The 18,335-nt window shown below is 44.2% G+C and overlaps 1 protein-coding gene across 2 annotated transcripts; it reads left to right on the forward strand.

The window, feature by feature from the left end:
* Window positions 1–4,574: 4,574 nt before the first annotated feature.
* fhl1a (four and a half LIM domains 1a) lies at window positions 4,575–16,681 on the forward strand. Of its 2 annotated transcripts, none has more exons than XM_076292478.1 (6): window positions 4,575–4,702; window positions 14,032–14,213; window positions 14,310–14,487; window positions 14,711–14,880; window positions 15,176–15,362; window positions 15,898–16,681. In XM_076292478.1, exons 2-6 carry the CDS (start codon window positions 14,058–14,060, stop codon window positions 16,050–16,052), a joined length of 846 nt encoding a protein of 281 aa, XP_076148593.1. In that variant the 5' UTR covers window positions 4,575–4,702; window positions 14,032–14,057; the 3' UTR covers window positions 16,053–16,681. The 2 variants fall into 2 exon arrangements, with proteins under 2 accessions (XP_076148593.1, XP_076148592.1); XM_076292477.1 differs by lacking the exon at window positions 4,575–4,702 and adding an exon at window positions 11,071–11,240.
* Window positions 16,682–18,335: the final 1,654 nt, after the last annotated feature.

Consider the following 18,335-nt stretch of genomic DNA (forward strand, 5'->3'; position numbering starts at 1 on the left):
CTTATGTCCTGCATGTGTTTGTGAGACTGATTGTGACTGTAGAAAGCAGTGTGCTTTACACTTATTGGTTGTACCTCACCCAGGTTTCTATCCTCTGCTTTTCCTCTGTTCAGCAGTTCTTTTCCAGAAGCTCATCAGTCACACTGATGGAAGAGATGTGTTCTACTCATCCCTTCATTCAGCTGTTGCTGTAGAGAGTTGATTTTGTCTTCCTCAGACAGAGTTTTGGTGTACAGGCCCATCCAGTGAGAAGCTGGCAGAGGTCTTAACATCCTCCACCTTCCCACATCCACTAGAACTCAGAGGTCTTAACATCCTCCACCTTAACATCATCCACCTTCCCAGACCCACTAGAACTCAGAGGTCTTAACATCCTCCACCTTCCCAGACCCACTAAAACTCAAAGCATTATCACAACCCCTCAGTTAAGATTGTGATTTGATGACCCTGGCCTTATGGTATATATTGAGGATGATCTAAATCTATCCTAATCATTTTCCAAATACAATAAATAGAAATATAAACTGCACGTACAAAAGCATATTTCAGGGGAATCCTAGAGAAACTACTGATAATCTGTCACAGCTATAACAAAACATAACTTTTCTACTTTAGATTGGGTTATGACACATGCTTGCAACTTTTGGGTAGTTGCTGGTTTGTCTGTGTCCAGCAATTCTCCAGGTCAGCCAAAGTGTCAAGGTATGGACTTAGCGACTGATTTTTTCCCTTGACTACGGAAATGGTCTGCCTATCAAGTGAGGGTCATTATTCTCAAGTCGTTTTTAAGCCATACCTCTGAGATCTTGTCGGGGCTGAGGCAAGGAAGAACAATCCAATTGCCATGTGCCTAATATGGTCAGAAGTCTACTCAAGAATGCATGCTTACCAAAACAGCAGAAGGAAGAGTTCTGGACTTACGGCCCCTTCCAACTTGTTTTCCTCCCACTTCAGACACTTTCTCTGAGCTCCACCCCAATGTGTTCGTATAGTGATTCAGCTCTTCCTTTCATACCTAACTGAGTGTGTCTGTGTCTCAGTGAGCATTACATAGGGCTTTATCAGCTAGTCAGCCCCTTCTATTAAGCTACGTTTGGAATGCCAACTGTGGAATCCAAGCCAGGCCAGAGGATCCTTTGACCTGTTCAGAGTAGACAACTCTGAGCCTCCCATGCTATCCCTTAACATCTCTGGATCTTGTGGTTTGGGAAAGTGTCGCCCACTAGATGGACCATTACAAATGTCGAGAGCAGGGTTTGGTTTTCTGTGGGCTCTAGTTATGTAGAAGCCCTTAAATGGTGTTAATTCTGTCATCTCCACAATTCAATCCTTTCATGAGGGTGTTAACAGCCCGTCCAACTTTAATTATGCTGCTCTGCTACACAATCATTTGAGGTCACTTGAACTTCCCCACAACCACATGCTGATTCACAAACTCTTCCACCATTGGTGCATCATATATAGCGAGGTAAGTCACAGAGGTTTTTGCCTGAAGCATGGGTTATCAAAATGTATCCGCAAGTCCCATAAGGGTTCACCCATCTATGGGTAAAAAGTCAGATTTGAACTATTCGACCACTTCCCCTGCTGCCATTCCAGTGTTAGATAACATGATGAGATAAATGGCCCTGCTCCTCCGTGGAGTGCCGTGTCAAAATCCCCAGATGTGTTTACAGTAATCTGCCGTGAGACATGGAGCTTGTTTACTGAGACGAAATGGAGATCCTCTTGCAGCAGGACTTGAGTAACTGCTGAGCGGAGTGTTTGGGATCTGCTCCTTGTCTGCCTTGGTGAGTGCGAGAGAGTGAATGCATCAGTGTGCCACTGCAGGGCTGCCAACCCCCCTTCATGGCAATAAAGTGGGGACCGTGTTCCCCTTGCATATTTCCTGCCTGATGCTGGAAACCCAGACACCCATAAAACTCAATGGACTCTGACTCCATCATGGCAAAATTAGCCTTTATTTCTAACCATGTCAGCTACATGATATCACCATTTGGGGATGACGGTCACAAAATAAGAACAAGCTGTTTGTTTAAAGCATGGCTTTTCAAAAAGTTAATTTTACATGGTTCCACTGCACATTAAGCAAACACTTAATAATTGAGTTACAGGTGTCAGCCTTCACTGAGGTCTGTTTTGAAAGCACATTGCTCCATTTAATGTGAATTGTGGTTCTGAAAAATGCCTCCAAGTCCTCTTTACTGACGTCACTTATGACTTGATGATGACTATTGCTGGAAGTCTAGATTTAATCATTTAGCAGATGCTCAACAACTCTAAAGCTTTTAACCTAGGTTTGAGAACAGATAACATAACTTAATTAGATAACATAATTCTGGAGGAAAAGTTCAGGCAGTGTGCCAAGAGACCTGCCCCAGTGGGCATTATTGGACCATTAAACCACACAATGATACAAAACATACAGCCAAACAAGGCAAAAAAATAGTTAACTGGGAACAATATCAACATTTGAGAGTGGCCCAGCCAGAGTCCAGACCTCAATCTGTCAAAAAAGTGAGCACAAGGCCAGAGTGATGGCAAATAATCGTTCCTGAGTGAAAACCCAGATTGCTGTTAAAAAGGTGTGGTCTAGAATCACTGTGGAGACATGGAGAGGCTTGGTAGATATTATAAGAACCATTTTGAGAGTTGTTAATGCAAATAAAGATGTTTCCATTGATTATTTAAAAAGGGTATGAAGAATTTTGGACTTGCCATTTTCATAAAAAAATGCTAAAAACGATTATTTTTTTGATTCCATGTTTCTACCACATTGTCTTACAACCTTTTGGCATGTGGCAGTGTCATTTTCAGTCAGAACAAACATATTGGTCAAGAGAAAATCAACATTACATCAATATTTACCAGGGCTATGAATAATTTTGTTCTTAATTGTATATATAAACAGAGTTGGGTCAGATTACTTTGAAATGTAATCCATAGGCTACTGACTACAGATTAGGCCCACAATTTTTGTATTCAGTAACATAATCAATAGGATTAGCCTACCCAAAACATGTAATCTGATTACTTTAGGATTACTTTTTACACAACTTGCACACGACATACACATTCTTATTATCCACGGTCTTTAATTCAGATGTGTTATTGCATAGGCTACTGAACGCCTTTTTTTCCGAACAGATTTATCGTCGACGTCGACGGCTCATCTTGGGTTTTGATTTGAACCTTTTTCTTGTCAAGAAACTACACAGGCAATTGGATGATAGTGACATATAGTGGACAAACGAATGGGCTGCTTGTCAAATTAAAACATTAGTTAGACTATCATAAAAAAGTTTCATTGTTTGCATGATAAAATCTTATCAAATAATCCTCAACAATGTAACTATAATCTTATTGCACCTTTTTTTTATTGTAATCTGGGCAGATTATAGTTACTTGATTTTTGTAATCTGATTACGTAATCCAGATTTTGTGTACTCCATTACTACCCAACCCTGTTTATTGGCCTATACGGTATATATTATAAATTCATGCAAGTGTGGACACAAATAAAACAATAATGTTCTTATATAATTCTAGGTGTGATATGAAATACACTGCTCATAAAAATTAAGGGAACACTTACAGTTTTCCACAATTGTTAAAACACTTTTTTTGCAACCTTCCACCCTTTTCTACATTCTCAAACTACATTCACAGAATGTCTGACAGTTCTTGCAAAATAAAACACTCGCCTCAAAAGGTTTACTTGTGCTCAGAACCAAACAGTGTCAGAGTACCGATCCAGTGTATGATTGAAGTGTTCCCTTAATTTTTTTGAGCAGCATACAAAATAGATTAAATGAATGTTGATTTGATTTTTGATGTGAATGCATACTATTGAGTTATATTCCTTAGTACATTTCCATTCCTTTGGCTCTCCCAGATGCCTTCTTCGGTCCTCTCCTCTTAAGTAGGCCATAGTTTAGGTCAGGAAGTATTTGTCCAAGATCACTGAGCAATATTTAATCATATATGGGCGACGATTATGTCAATTTTAGATGTCAATAATCTTGTGTGCATGTGTGAAACTAACCTTGTGGTTAACTTTGTGAGTTGAACATGAAGAAGATGATGCTTCATGCTTCACCTGTTTTATTTAAGGGGGAATTTCCACAACAAACCTTTCACAACAACCTTGAGAGGATTCCTAAAGACCACTGAGCCCTAGCACAAGCCCTACCGAGCCCCAGCACACTTACAAGGTCACCACCATAATTCGATACCGTCAGATATATGACTTCACTTTTAATAATGAAGTCAAGTCTACTATTATTATTAAATCTAGACTACTTGGGCCTTTTCATATTTCTTTTTTTATTTCTTGTTGCTGTCTATGAAAAGTTCAGTGTGGTTGGATATGTTGAGTAATTAATGATATAAAATGCCTCGTGGTCTTTTCAGAGTATGGTTAACTTGAGCCCTGGATTTATAATGAAAAAAAAACGAAGTTTAAATTTGGTCACATAGGCTACCCTAAGCACAGCCCAGGCTAGTAAATTCCTGTTTGAAGTCATTGTTGATATGAACGTAACGGGGTTGGATCACGTCCTGGAGTTTTCCTCCCTCTCTCTCACTCGAGCAGACTTTTAAAGTGCAGACAACGGTCAGATTATTTTTCAGCGGACAAAACCGGCGCACGCACCAGTGCAGGGAGAACGGAGGCACGTACCATTAACACAGTTTCCAATCGGTAAGTTCCTTAACCAACAGCAGTTTTGAAGATTAGGGAGCGAGACAATGTCATCCCCTTATAACAAAAAAAAAATATTATATCTGGCAATATAGTAGGCTATATTCTTTTTTTGTGTTGTCAATCAAAACGTTTGATCACCAAATTCTTAACACATGATATTGCTCTGTTGTATGTCAAAATTGTTTTAAATTAATGTTTTTTGTCTTCTTCTAAAATTATGAACGGTGGAGTAGGCTAAGTAGGCTACTAGAGTTTTCTCCAAACAGAGAACAACATATCAGTCACAATTTAAAACACTTTGTGATAAAATGGTTTCTATTTCTGACCTTTGGGAAGCCTATACTGACAAGTTTAGGGCCACCTGTTTTATGTGAATTCTGACCTCAATGTTTAAACATACATTCAGCTTTAATATAACTTTACAAAAGTGACCATAACAAAGAGATGTAGCTGTTTATTCTGCCCTTCCTGTTTTTTTTTATTATTTGCTTCAAGTAAACTTTAAAATAGCCTGCCATTGAGACGCTTGTAGGAAGTAGCCTACATAGAAAAATAATAAAGAGGACTTTTTAGAACAATGCCTTCATTTTAATGGAATACCTGTGGGTGGAGAAAGTTTTTCTTTGGGTAAAATTTGTTTAAGCATCAGGCTATTTTCTATTGGAGAGATAGCTCACCTTTTAGCTAATAATGGGGTCATTTAAGGTTGGGCTCTAAAACATTTGAAACACATTAAGTTCTACATAGCCTTCTATTGTGTATTCAGCCAGATGCATGACATCATCTTTCCTTAGCAACGCTCAATTACACCTGTAAATCGGCAGCAGAAACTGCAGGAGCTCCCTGTTGGTGTGACATCATCTTTCTTGGCAAGAGTATTAATGATGGGTGTGCTAGCTTCAGCTACCATTTATCATATGCAACTCTAATGTTTGTTTTCTCATATGCATACCTAATGTTTATTATCTTATATGCAAACCTAATGTTTGTTTTGTCATATTCAACTCTAATGTTTGTTTTCCCCTCTAACTGACCAGAACGGTCATGTCCAGGTGACATGTGTCTCTAGTCTCTTATTTCAGCTTTTTTTATCTGGCAGACAGAAACATGTCCAGTGTGCTAATGCAGCGCTCCAGAGCTGTGCATGTGAGGTTTGAACAGACAGCTTGTTGGCCAGGGCATGGACAGACAGTGAGACATTTGGGACTGTAACTGTGTCTAACGACTGCTAGCCTTTTTTACAGACTCAGAGAGGGCAATTCATGTGAAACAAAGTTGTGTCTGGAGAATGGGAAAGAATAGTGGGATGAGAACCCTGTTCAGACACATCCCCTTTTCAGCAGCCTGCCTCCCTGACTGACAACTTGATTCTCTAGTCTCCCACTAGAGGGAGCTGTAGAGCACACTCTTGCAGGTCCTAATTAGGTAATGTAGAGCTATGGGTGGACTTTAGCATTCCCAACAGTGGAGGCAGAGTACAGCGTAACACACACACTCCCCCTTTCTCTCTCTCTCTCTCTCTCTCTCTCTCTCTCTCTGTCTCTCGCTCTCTCTCTCTTACTCACTCAGATATACAAACTTCAGTCTCTTAGTCGCCCAGCTCAGGTCAACTTTTTGCTCCGTTTGTGTTTGCTCTTGTGCTGCCAGAGCCACCCAGAAAGTCTTGTGCAGTTGAAAGCCAAAGTCTTGTTCCGAACACTAGACTAACCCATCTTATGTAACTCTGATGGGTCATTGCAATGGAATTAGGAGAAACTGGGGACTTGCCAGTGAAGATGTCCTGTCAGTCAATCATTATGGACTTTCTCCTTGGCAACATCTGGTGACAAAGATTGGTGCATCGTTCCTAACTTGATAAATGTAGTTTGGTGACAGTGGTGTGCTGGTGACAGATGGAGGATGCTGCTCCAATGACAGAATGTCACAGAACTCTGACTCATGCAGACTGTTGTTGTTCCTGGCCCAACGTTTAGGTGGCTATCTTTGTGTGAGTGTGCATGTGTCCATGTCATTGTGATGAAGGGCAGTAAGTGAGGGGAAGCACTTAATCCCTCTTTTGGTGAGACCACTGGTAAGACCTTTAGCTGCCCTTCAACAAAAAGAGAAAAGGAGAGGAGGGGGGGGGGGGGGCAGTATGTTTGTGTATCTGCTGGACACGTGCCAAAGGCGTTGACTTCCCTGTGATTAGCTCAGCTCCAAGTGAGAGCAGGAGGCTCAGTTGTGTACGGATAAATGGGGCCTCACCTACAGGTCAGTGCAGGAGGCCCTTACAGCCGGTCAGTAAGTGTCCGAGGATGTTGCTCATACAGAATGATGACAGACTGTCAGCACCATCTTCAGAGGTGTCGCTACATTAGAAGGTTATATTGGAGACAGAGATCTACTTGTTGAGTCACTCCTGCACTAATAGCCCCTCTGAAAGATAAGATGAGGTCATCTTTGTAAAAGAGCATCATCCATGAACGGCGAATGATACAACCATCTGATTACTGAACCACACTTTAAATGTCAACCATATGGACAGACTAATGGTGTTTTATTGTGGTTGCAACTTTTTTTTACCCAATTTAGGCTTGTTCTCAGCATCCCCTGCCTCTGAGGCTCCCATCTGAGACCTGCAAGAGCTCGTAACACATTTCAACCACATTGCTTTGGATGTTGCTTATGCTATGATGTCACTGCAACGGAGACCACAGCTTTGTTCCCCCCACACACTGGCCATATGAGCTCAATCACAGGGTGACTGTGAACAGCAGCTGCACACAAAGCAAAAGTGCTGATGGTGGAGATGGGGCAGCCTGTACTTTCCAGTAATAAAGAAGAGATCCTGTTCCTGTGTGGCTTGGAAAAGAAGGTGCGCCAGGCTTCCTTCCGCGCCTCTTTGTACGTTCTCCCCCAGCCTTCACATTCCTCTGGACAGACATCACCATCACCTCTGCCCTGCTCGTCCGCTCCTCCACTCCCATCACAGGTTCCAGAGAGCAGGGGGATGCTGCACCTCTCCAGCCCCAGCGTGGAATCCTCCACAGGCTGCTCTTCATTCACTCGTCACGCTCTGGAAACTCTTTAACTAGCCTATATCATTATAAAACCACCAACCAACTGAGGAAAGAGTCAAGTAAACAAAAAACTGGTCACGGATCAGTTGTAAAATCACAATCTAGTCGTCACTGTTTATCCTCTGTTGGCAGCACCAGCGGTGTGACCTGACTTCAGTATAAGGGATTAAGACACGGCAGTTTGCAAATGTACAATAAAAGTGTCTCAGTGAGCGTTAAGATGCTCAGCCACACCCAGCAGTGGGAGAGCACACCGCCGCAGTGCTCCAACACCAGGCCACAGGGAGACGTGGGAAAGCTCTGGGAACCACCCGCTGAACTCAGTGCTGTTTTGCTCCTTTCATTTGGTTTGATTCCTCAACCCGTTCCAAGCTTTTGATAAGTGGGCCCTGTTGGAAATAGCTGATCCATTTGTGAGGATCGTTTGAAAGGGCACGTATCTCAGCTCCAGTGGGTCTCTGGGAGAAAAACCCATTTGAGACCGCATATTTGGAGAGTCTAAATTCTTGCTTCAGTGGACATCCATCATCTCCATAATCCTTGCGACTGTAGCCCAGATGTTACCCCTCAGTGTGTGATTGGCCATGTGAGACTTATAGCCTGGTCTGCTCCTCATCAACCTCTCTCTCTCTCTCTCTCTCTCCCTCTCTCACTCTATCGGCTGTGCTGGAGGGGCCAGATAAGAGGCGAGAGGGGCTGTGTGTGTGCAGATGCTGTCACGATGAGTAAGCGTGGCTATTTCAGGCGTCCATAAGAGCCCAGGCCTGAGGGACAGCAGGTGGGCCAATAAGGCCTGCATTCCACCTATATTGTCCATCAGGCCAGCCAGTCTAGCACAACACAACAGAAACAGAAACACAGCCAATGAATCAATCCTATAAATGTCAACAAAGCACAGGGACAGCAATGCTGTTTTGACATGCACACCGTTGACAAACTGTGACAGTTGGACGTTTCACCACCAACTGTTGAAGGAGATTGTGTTTTAACGCTACAAGAGTTTAAGGGACAAGTCGACTGCTTCATCTTGGGTGCTTGTTTCCTGCATTCTGAGAGGTTCCAGCAGTTACATCTCAGACACGACAATTCATCAGTTGTTAGTAGACGGCTCCAGGCAGCGAGGGACACAATCCCCAGGCTGCTTAGGTCATCCCAGCATCTGCGGACCGAAGAGAGAACAGCAGAAGACGTATAGTGGGAGGAGAAGAGGTGCAGGCATGCCAGAGTGGATGAAAGCATTCCAGGAGAATGTAGAGGTCTGACTTGGGTTGGGGTGGGATGAGGGAGAGAGTGCGCTGGTCCGGCGCATACAGGACTGGACTTGGCCTCCTATAGAGGCGTCCTCCAGAAGGCATGGTGGCCATGGCGCCTGTCTGCTGATTTCAACCTCACAGTGGGATTAGTATAATTGAGTCACAAATTATACCACTGACAGATGCTTAGCCCCCTGTAATGAAGCAGAGACAAAACTGGCCATTCTAACCAAATGCCTGACATAAACAACATCATGCAGCATTGTTCCCCAGGCTGTGGACTTCATAAAATGGAGACTGTGTACATGGAAAACTCATTAGTCCAGATGAACAGCCATGACGGCTGTTTACTCAGGTCAGTAATTACAAGCTTTAAGGCCAGCCCTGTTTACGATACTAATCTAGCTTCTCTCTACGAGTACAGTATATGAAAAACAACTGGTGGATTACAGACAGGATGGTACATTTAGTGCCCCGAGTCCTTTTCCTGCTGTCGGGAGGTCACAGTACATTTAGGTGTTGTATACAGAGGGGCTAGTGCTTCACAATCAACTCCATCCCAGAAGCGTGTGGTTTCACGAGCACAGACAGCGTTGCGCCTCACTCCCTTTATGGAAGTATTTTCACCCAGGGTCAAGCGCTGCCTGGGAGGGGTGTTCAGCATTGAGAAATGAGGTGGTGGCGCTTTTTTCTCCTCTGCTCTTTTCTTTCCGGCTTAATCTCAAACCGATTTGTGTGCAACAAGCAGAACTTTGGCATGAATCACGGCAGGCATAGTTTTCGACACACATCACCAGTTCGCCAGAAAACAACCCCATAAACCTGGTGTTTTTTAAATGAGAAATGAGATACCAGCATAAATCTAAACGAGAATGGAAATTCAAACAGCCCACCACAATAGAAAAGTTGGTGCATGAGGGGTAAAAATAGATCACTTGTGGCCTTCAGTTTCTAAGCACTTACATTTTATTTGGAGAACTTACAATGGTTCATTCAAGACAAAGTCTAACCATATGCTTAAAACAGTTGAGAAAGATGAGAAATGAAAGCATTTCATAACATTAAAACATGAACAAAGCCTCACTCTTAGGGCCAGTGAACACATTTTCTGTTAGCACTTCATACATCGCCAGCGCCGTCTAGATGAGGAAAGCAGGTGATTTCTCAGCAGAACAGATCTCTGATGAGTATCACCACGGGGTAGCGGATGAAGGAGAGCCAAGCGATGTCCTGGAGACCTCCATCAGGCCGCTACGCCACAGCTGGTGGAGTTTCGGAGACCCTGAGGCGAAGGAGCGAAGAAATTCCTGGAGAGCGGCACAAGATGGCTGAGCCGTCTCAGCTGAGCTGATGTGCTTGAGCTGCGCTGCAGGGCTCAGCTGCCGTCCCCTGTGGCTGATTTAGGAAAAGTCATGTGTAGGACAGGAACATTGAGGCAGACAAGAAGTCCCTTGAGGGACCTACGCATATTATACACCTCAAAAAGTGCTGTGGAACAGTCATTTCATTTTGGATAACAGGCAGACAAACTCAGTCTGGTCTCTGGTCCCTGCAGGCCATGGTCACTTAACAATCTGCCGATCTAGACTGTCTGGCTGGGTGACAGTAATATCATTGATTGATGTTTATCTACAGTATGGAGCACTGTGGTACATCCATGACACACTTTATAGTATGCTGATGTAAACAGTCAAAGATCAATTCCCTAGAAGAGTAATCAGTGCTGAACAAACATTTGTGATGGTGAGTCTGTGGGAGGATTTATAAACTGGACGGACTGTGTTATGACTACGTGCTGTTTAGCAGTCGTTGTGGTCCAGCCTCCCTGTGGTTCTGGTGCGGTGTAATGGCAGAGGTGCCTCTCAGCCGTGTACACATACGAGTGCCAGAGGAAGCTGATCCCCTCTGGGTCTCCATCTTCATTCCAGCCTTTTCAATTCACTCTCTTCTCGCCTCTGATGTCACACCAGTGGAATTCCATTCCACTTCATCCATCCTGCCCCCCAATACTCTAGGGACCACACACACCCTAAAATGGCATGGGCAGTTCTTGGTCAGCCTGTTGGGGCATCAGGGGCAGGACATGGGGTTGAGGGGTATATATGGGTGTCCGTAGCATTGCGGAGTGCATGTCACTTTGTGGATAGCGTCTCGTCTCTCTCCATCACCTTCTGCCTCAGCGCTCCTTCCTGGACTTAACCATGACGTTCTTCAGGCACTCAGGTAAAGATGCTGTTCTGCTGATTGTAGGAGACCATCAGGTGTCTGAGGTAACGTGTAGGTTTTCAGGGCAAAGGGAACTTTGTTCTGCTGTATTGTTCTCTCTTGGAACAGGGAATAGAGCTGCTTACCGTCCTGAGTTGGAGATTTGAACTGAATATTGGATGTCTACTTGTCAGGTCAAAGATAAAACATTAGGGCTATTTGACTTGGTTTGGTAAAGATGGGATAAACCATCCACAAGGCTGCTCAAAACTAATGTCATATTCCTGGTATATTCTATATTACATCATTTTGGACATGTAAGTATATTTTTCAGACGTGTGCCATTATGTAGATAGGACAGTGTTAAGAGACAGGAAGTGAGTGGGAGAGAGAGATAGGGCGGGATGGGGAAATGACCGCAGGTCGGAATCCAACCTGGGTCCTCATGGGCACTGAGACCTGATGATGTTTGTCCCTTGTAGCTCCCTTTCTTTCTGATTTGTACAAATCCACAGTGATTCTCTCCCCTAATGACACTCCTGCTGGCCTGAGGTGGGATTATTCCTGTCAGACACGCTTTCATTCACTCTGCCCTGGCACCTTGCCACCACACAGTTCTGTTCAATCCCACACTGACCTTTTCGAAATGCCTGGACCTCCCTTCAGGGGACAGAATGGTACACTCCTGCCCTCTGCTCTGACCAGGCTGAAGGCACATGCCAGTGGTATTAGAGAGGAGCAGCTGTGGATGGAGCCTACCTCCAAAGGCTTAGTGGGGGAGCCACAGCGGTCAGGTCAGAGGAATGGCCCCTTATTGTGGACAGTTGGTATAGGAGCAACTGGTAGTTGCCCAAGTTAGAGGTGCTACAAAAAAAGGGTTGAGTATGATGGGTTTTATTGTTAAGAGAACAAACATCATATCCATGCTGTCCACTTGGGTGCACTAGGCCTTTATCTATTTATTGATTTCACTTGATATGTTTAACTTTTTATGTTCATCAACACAACCCTACTGGGAATAGTAACAAAACATCCAGAGCAACACCAGTTGGACGCAGATCTAATCTGCAGGAGATGTCTTGGATTTGTCCCTTCCTTATAGCGTAGTGCTGTGGATCCCTGGAGCTCACCTGAGATCTCCTGTAAAGCACATAGCTACTGTGCCACCCTTTCATCTCCTGTGTAAGATGCTACTGTGAGCCTCCACACACACACACACACACACACACACACACAGCAGCGGCCTGAGGACAAGCCATTGAGGCGGTCTCCTGATAAACGACTGACCAAAATAGCAGCCAGTTGTTTAAACAAACATCCCCATGGTAACCGGAGATAAATGTCATTCCACTGTCACTCCACATTCATTTGAGTCTTGTTGGACGCAATGGATTAGGAGAGACACGCAGCATTCTGTCATGCTGTAAAGGTCAGTGACAAATTATACACACACGTCCTACCTAGCGCAGTGAGTCAGAGGTCTGCTGATGTTGGATTGAGCCTCTGACTATGAGGACTGGAATGACAAAAAGGAGCTCCACTCCAGACCCAGCAGAGCACCGAACTCAGCAGGCCCTCAAGGACCCATTTCCTGGGCCAGGTTTCCTGAAATCTCCAAACTGAATGGACACTCTAGATTTGCAGACCGATACACTTCAGCATCAGGCCTAATCCCCGTCTGGGAAAGTGGCCCAGAATGTTGGGCTGTGCTCTTTAAGTGGCGTGCTATTCCATGAGAATACATCCATCTGATACCCCAAACCCAAACTCATTTTGCACACTGACACTGGCTATGTGACCTTGGCCGTGACTCTGGCTGTCCACCATTTTTTCCCCCCTGGGAGCAGCTTCCCTGGTTTCCTGGCTGGCCGGCAGGTCCACCTCTCTCGCTGGCTCTTCAGATGGAAGCTGTGGAATGTTAAAGAGTGGAACAGTGGGCAGCCCCAGGGAGCTGTGTTTACATGATGGCCAGTGATAGGTGGCCATCAGGGAGGACAGAGCCAGATAAAAACAAAACAACAGGATGGGACGACTTGTCCCCATCTTTCTAAAAATGTGGCAACACACATAAGCAGTGAAACGCCTCCATGCTGGCTGGCCGTGACATGACTTCATACAACGGCGGCCCACATCTGAACAGACGCCTTTTCACACACACACACACTTCCCTAAGTTGTTTGGCATGCCGTTGCTAGGCTGCGTTTGCTTACCGTGCCGTGAGCAGGGGCTGCCGCCGTGAGGGATAAAAAGTGGCCAATCTGCACGGCCACAGGGGAGCTCTTCAAAGAGCGGAGTTGAGTCACAGACAGGCTCCTGATTTAGCCCTGCTGGGGCGAACAGCTTTAGGGGGTCTGTATTAGCGTTACACACTCATACAACTCTTTCACTGTAGCCATTATCTTCTATGAGCTTCCCAGTGTGTGGGTTTGATTACCGTGTAGGCGAGAATAACACAAAGAGTGTGGCCCGTGATACATACTCTATATTTTAAAAGCCCCTTAAACTTTTGTCTTGCCTTTAGGTTACATACTACACACAAATAGATGGATCAGCAGGAGCCCCACCAAAAGGAAAATTTGAGACTATAGTGCCCCCTTGTGGGTGTTGTGGGAACACCTCATTGGATGTCAACTTCATTCTCTTTAAACCAAGTCATAGAATATGAATATTACTTAATAGGACCTCAGCTCATTTGCCAGATAGGTGTACCCATTCCACATCTATCAAACTGAACGATCCTGTGGTGCTTTGCAGTTGGAATAATAACTTCTTTATGCTGAACTGTTTCCATGTCTGTCTATTCCTACAGGGCCGCGTCACTATCTCAGTGCTACGATGACTGACCGCTTTGACTGTTTCTACTGCCGTGACAACTTGCAGGGGAAGAAGTACGTCAACAAGGACAGCAAGCATGTCTGCGTGCGCTGTTTCGACAAGCTCTGTGCCAACTCCTGTGCCGAATGCCGCCGCCCCATTGGTGCAGATGCCAAGGTGGGAGGTCACCTCTGTTAGGACCTTCATTTCCTCTCTGTTAACACCAGTCATCTAGCTGTGCTGTCTCACTGTTCTTCTCCTCACCTCCCCTAGGAGTTGAATCACAAGAACCGTCACTGGCATGAGGACTGCTTCCGCTGTGCCAAGTGCTACAAGCCCCTGGCAAATGAGCCCTTCTGTGCCCGGGATGATGGCAAGATCATGTGTGGGAAGTGCAACTCCCGTGAAGAAGGTGCTCGGTGCCAGGCCTGTTACAAGGTCGTTATGCCAGGTCTGTACAGCTCATTCAGTCAACAGGGGACCGGCATGTCCTCTGATGTGACTTTCAGTCAGTTTTTTTTATCATTAAGTCTACTTGCTTACAAGTATGAACAGCCACATAGAAAACAAAGGGACTGTCCTTGAAGTGTAGCCTACTCTCTTTCCCAGATCTGCATCTCCAGTTAAATGTCCCAGTTAGATCATTCTTGGCTCTTGGTGTTCTCTTTTTAAAGGCACCCAGAATGTGGAGTACAAGAACAAAGTGTGGCATGAGGAGTGCTTCACCTGCTTCGAGTGCAAGAAGCCAATTGGCTCGAATAGCTTCCTGAACAAGGGCGACGACATCTACTGTGCCCCTTGCCATGAGAAGAAGTTTGCCAAGCACTGTTTTGGCTGCAAACAGGTAACTTCTCAAAAACTGTAAAACAAACACATGGAGGAGCTGTGGAGCCAGCAACAGTATCCTACACCTCACACAGGCCCAGGGTCCAGGAGGACACAGACTCAAGTGTGGTCATCTCTCTCCCAATAATTTACCCTCTACTCTTCACTGCTCTACTAATTAAGGCTAGAAAAGCCCAAAAACATCTAAAAGAAACACATACACACATGCACAGACTCTAAAGCTAGCATACATGTGCCTTAACCAGCCCTTCTTAGGCTAAAGACTTTGTGGTATTGCAACCCGTTCCCCCTAGGCCATCACCTCTGGTGGGATCAGCTACCAGAACCAGCCCTGGCATGCCGAGTGCTTTGTGTGCCGCACCTGCAAGAAGGCTCTAGCGGGAGCGTCCTTCACCTCCCATGAGGATGCGGTCTACTGCGTGGACTGCTACAAGACCTCTGTGGCCAAGAAGTGCAATGGCTGCCAGAATCCTATTACAGGTACTACATATAATATATATATATATATATATATATATATATATATATATATACACATACATACATACATACACACACACAACATAATATACATTGCTCAAAAAATGAAGGGAACACTTACAGCTTTCCACAATTGTTAAAACACATTTTTTGAAACCTTCCCCCCTTTTCTCCATTCTCAAACTACATTCACAGAATGTCTGACAGTTGTCTGACAGAATGTCGCCTCCAAAAGTTTTACTTGTGCTCAGAACCAGCGTCAGAGTAACGATCCAGTGTATGATTGAAGTGTTCCCTTCATTTTTTTGAGCAGCATATATATATATATATATATATATATATATATATATATATATATATATATATATATATACACACATAATGCCTCCAAATATTGTTGATTAATTGTTGATGTGTTTGGAGCAGACATCAGGGTCTGAAGCCTACAGAAGATGTAGACTCACAGGCAGCATGGCTTGTCTGTCTTTTCTCTAAATGTGTCCACCTGAAAAAAATAATTCCCCGTCTTCTTCAGGATTTGGCAGGGGCACCAATGTGGTGAACTACGAGGGCCACTCTTGGCATGAATATTGCTTCAACTGCAAGAAGTGCTCCCTGTCTCTGGCCAATAAGCGCTTTGTGCTCAATGGAGAGGACATCTACTGCCCTGACTGCGCCAAGAAGCTGTGAAGTACCAGTGGGACATCAAAGGTCCAGTCAGATGGGATTCAGCAGAGTGATGAAATAGAGGAGTTAACACTTGTAATCTAAAGCATCTTTATGTTTAAGCTGCAGTGCAAAATCAATGGGCGACAAAATGGAATAAGTAGCAATAAGATGTATTATGCAGATTCAACTGAGAGATGAATGAACTTAAGGGTCATCTCAACGCAACATGTATATCTGCGTTTTAAACTTCGAAACCAGCATCAGAAAGATCTGATGGCCATTAAAATAATGTTTTTTTGTTTTTCAATTAATGAACAGAAGCAATATGCTTTTAGACCTACAATAAGTCAGTGCTTTTAGAGGCTTTGCTTAAGCTCTGAAACCTTTTTGTCATATTTGAGAAGAGGTTCAATGGAAGATTTAAGTAACGCAGTCAAAGTATAGATGCTAGACTCACATATACACTTCTGTATGCCAAACATGTATTAATGCTTCTGGAGTGGACTTGTCTTTTGTGTGTGGGATACGATAATGCTGCAGTGTGGCTTCCATCTGATGAACAGGGATTCACCATTACACAAAATGAGAAATGCTAAGAAAAACAAAATACATTGTGTTTCACGGAGTTCAATAAAATCTACCTAAAGCTTTCACATCTCATTTCTTTTATTTACATAATGCTAATTTGCACAAAAGGTCAACACAAACACTCAAGTTTTATCTTGCAAAACTTTATTTTAACATTTTTATCCAGTACACTTTAGATATATTTACAAATATAATTTTATGTATAGGGCCGCATTTAGACCTGAACAGCTCTTCAGAAGCGAATTCTCCTCATGGCCCAAGTCAGGTAGAGTGATTGTCATGGCCGAGGTAAGCACATGTGACTTGCTGCTTTAGCAATTATATGAAAATAAAAATCGGTCCTACTCTTTAACCTAAGGCACTGTTCTATCCTACTGCTGGAACAACTAGGAGATGGAGAACAGTTAGCTTTAAATTCAAGTTCATAGCATAGAGGGTGTACAAGGTTCTTCATCATCAGCCACTATCACCGTCTGACATCAGTAGTGCTGATCTCATGTAAAGCTCAAGCATACCTACCAACATACACGCACACACACACAGTACAGACTTTACTGGCGGACTAAGGAGCCCACAGCATGACTTCGGGCACTTAGGGTGGCTAACGCATTCTCACCTCAGGGGTACTAACAGGACTCAAAGGCCAAGAGAGAGAGAGGGAGTGACCAGCAGCCAACGCAGTCATCATCCCCATCCCCTCAGGCAAACACGCTCGTTCCTCCTCCCACCTCCAGAACACTGTTCTCCTCCACGCCACCAGCCTCCAGCCACTGGAGGCCTGCAATGGACCCACAGTGCAAAAATGTCTAGGCCTTGTCAAACGTCTCGTTTCATTCAGATGCACACGAAAGGAATATAGCAGATCTGAAGCGGTCTATACAGGTCACATGTCGCAAGAAGAGTGGAGCAATAACGACCAGCAGCGGTCACACGCACACATACACACACAACCGGTTTTAAATAGTTGAAATTATTAGTATTCTTTAATAACACACAACATAACCTACAGGACCCTGATGTACTGATCTGTTTGAGCCTTTAGTATTTACAGATAGAGATCGATTAAAATATGACAGAAGCAAATGAGCAACATTCTGCTCAGACTATTAAGGGTCCCCAAACACAGTCATGCACAAACCAATCAAAGCGCGAGAAAGTTCAAGATATTCACTTTTCCTGACAACCAAATTAAACATGGACGCCAGGATTGGTCAAAAAACACCCAATGGCCCTGTGCTACCGTCTACCCTTTACTCGGCAACTAACATGTGAAGCTGTGACTCAGTCCACCAAGGCCACAAATCATCCGCATCCAACGCAACAGTCTCCAATCTGACTTCCACACATGCAAATTCTGAAAAGACCTTTTCACCACTCTAGTCAGTGTGGGCTTCTAACCCAGACCTTACTGAGCAAACCAGCACAACCTGTAAACTTAACAGCACTTTCCGTCTACATCCTCATTCCCCTCAGACACACAGAGCCCATTCCAAATCAATCAAACACACACACACACACACACACACACACACACATGGCCTCTTGCAAATCAAACAGTAGCAGGATAACTCCTGGTCATGTTAGTAGATCAGGACCCATTTGTGTAACATGTAAAGCTTTAGAGTGTTGCAACAGCGCTGGCTCCCTGCACTTAGGGCTGGCGTCTGCTGTGGTCCTCACTAACGTATCGTATGTATACAGTAACAGACTAATGAA

The sequence above is a fragment of the Alosa pseudoharengus genome, unplaced genomic scaffold (assembly GCF_046254945.1).
Source record: "Alosa pseudoharengus isolate Yale_2024_CS ecotype anadromous, Long Island Sound unplaced genomic scaffold, YU_APseudo_1.1 YU_APseudo_1.1_scf_19, whole genome shotgun sequence".
Taxonomy (NCBI): Eukaryota; Metazoa; Chordata; class Actinopteri; order Clupeiformes; family Clupeidae; genus Alosa; species Alosa pseudoharengus.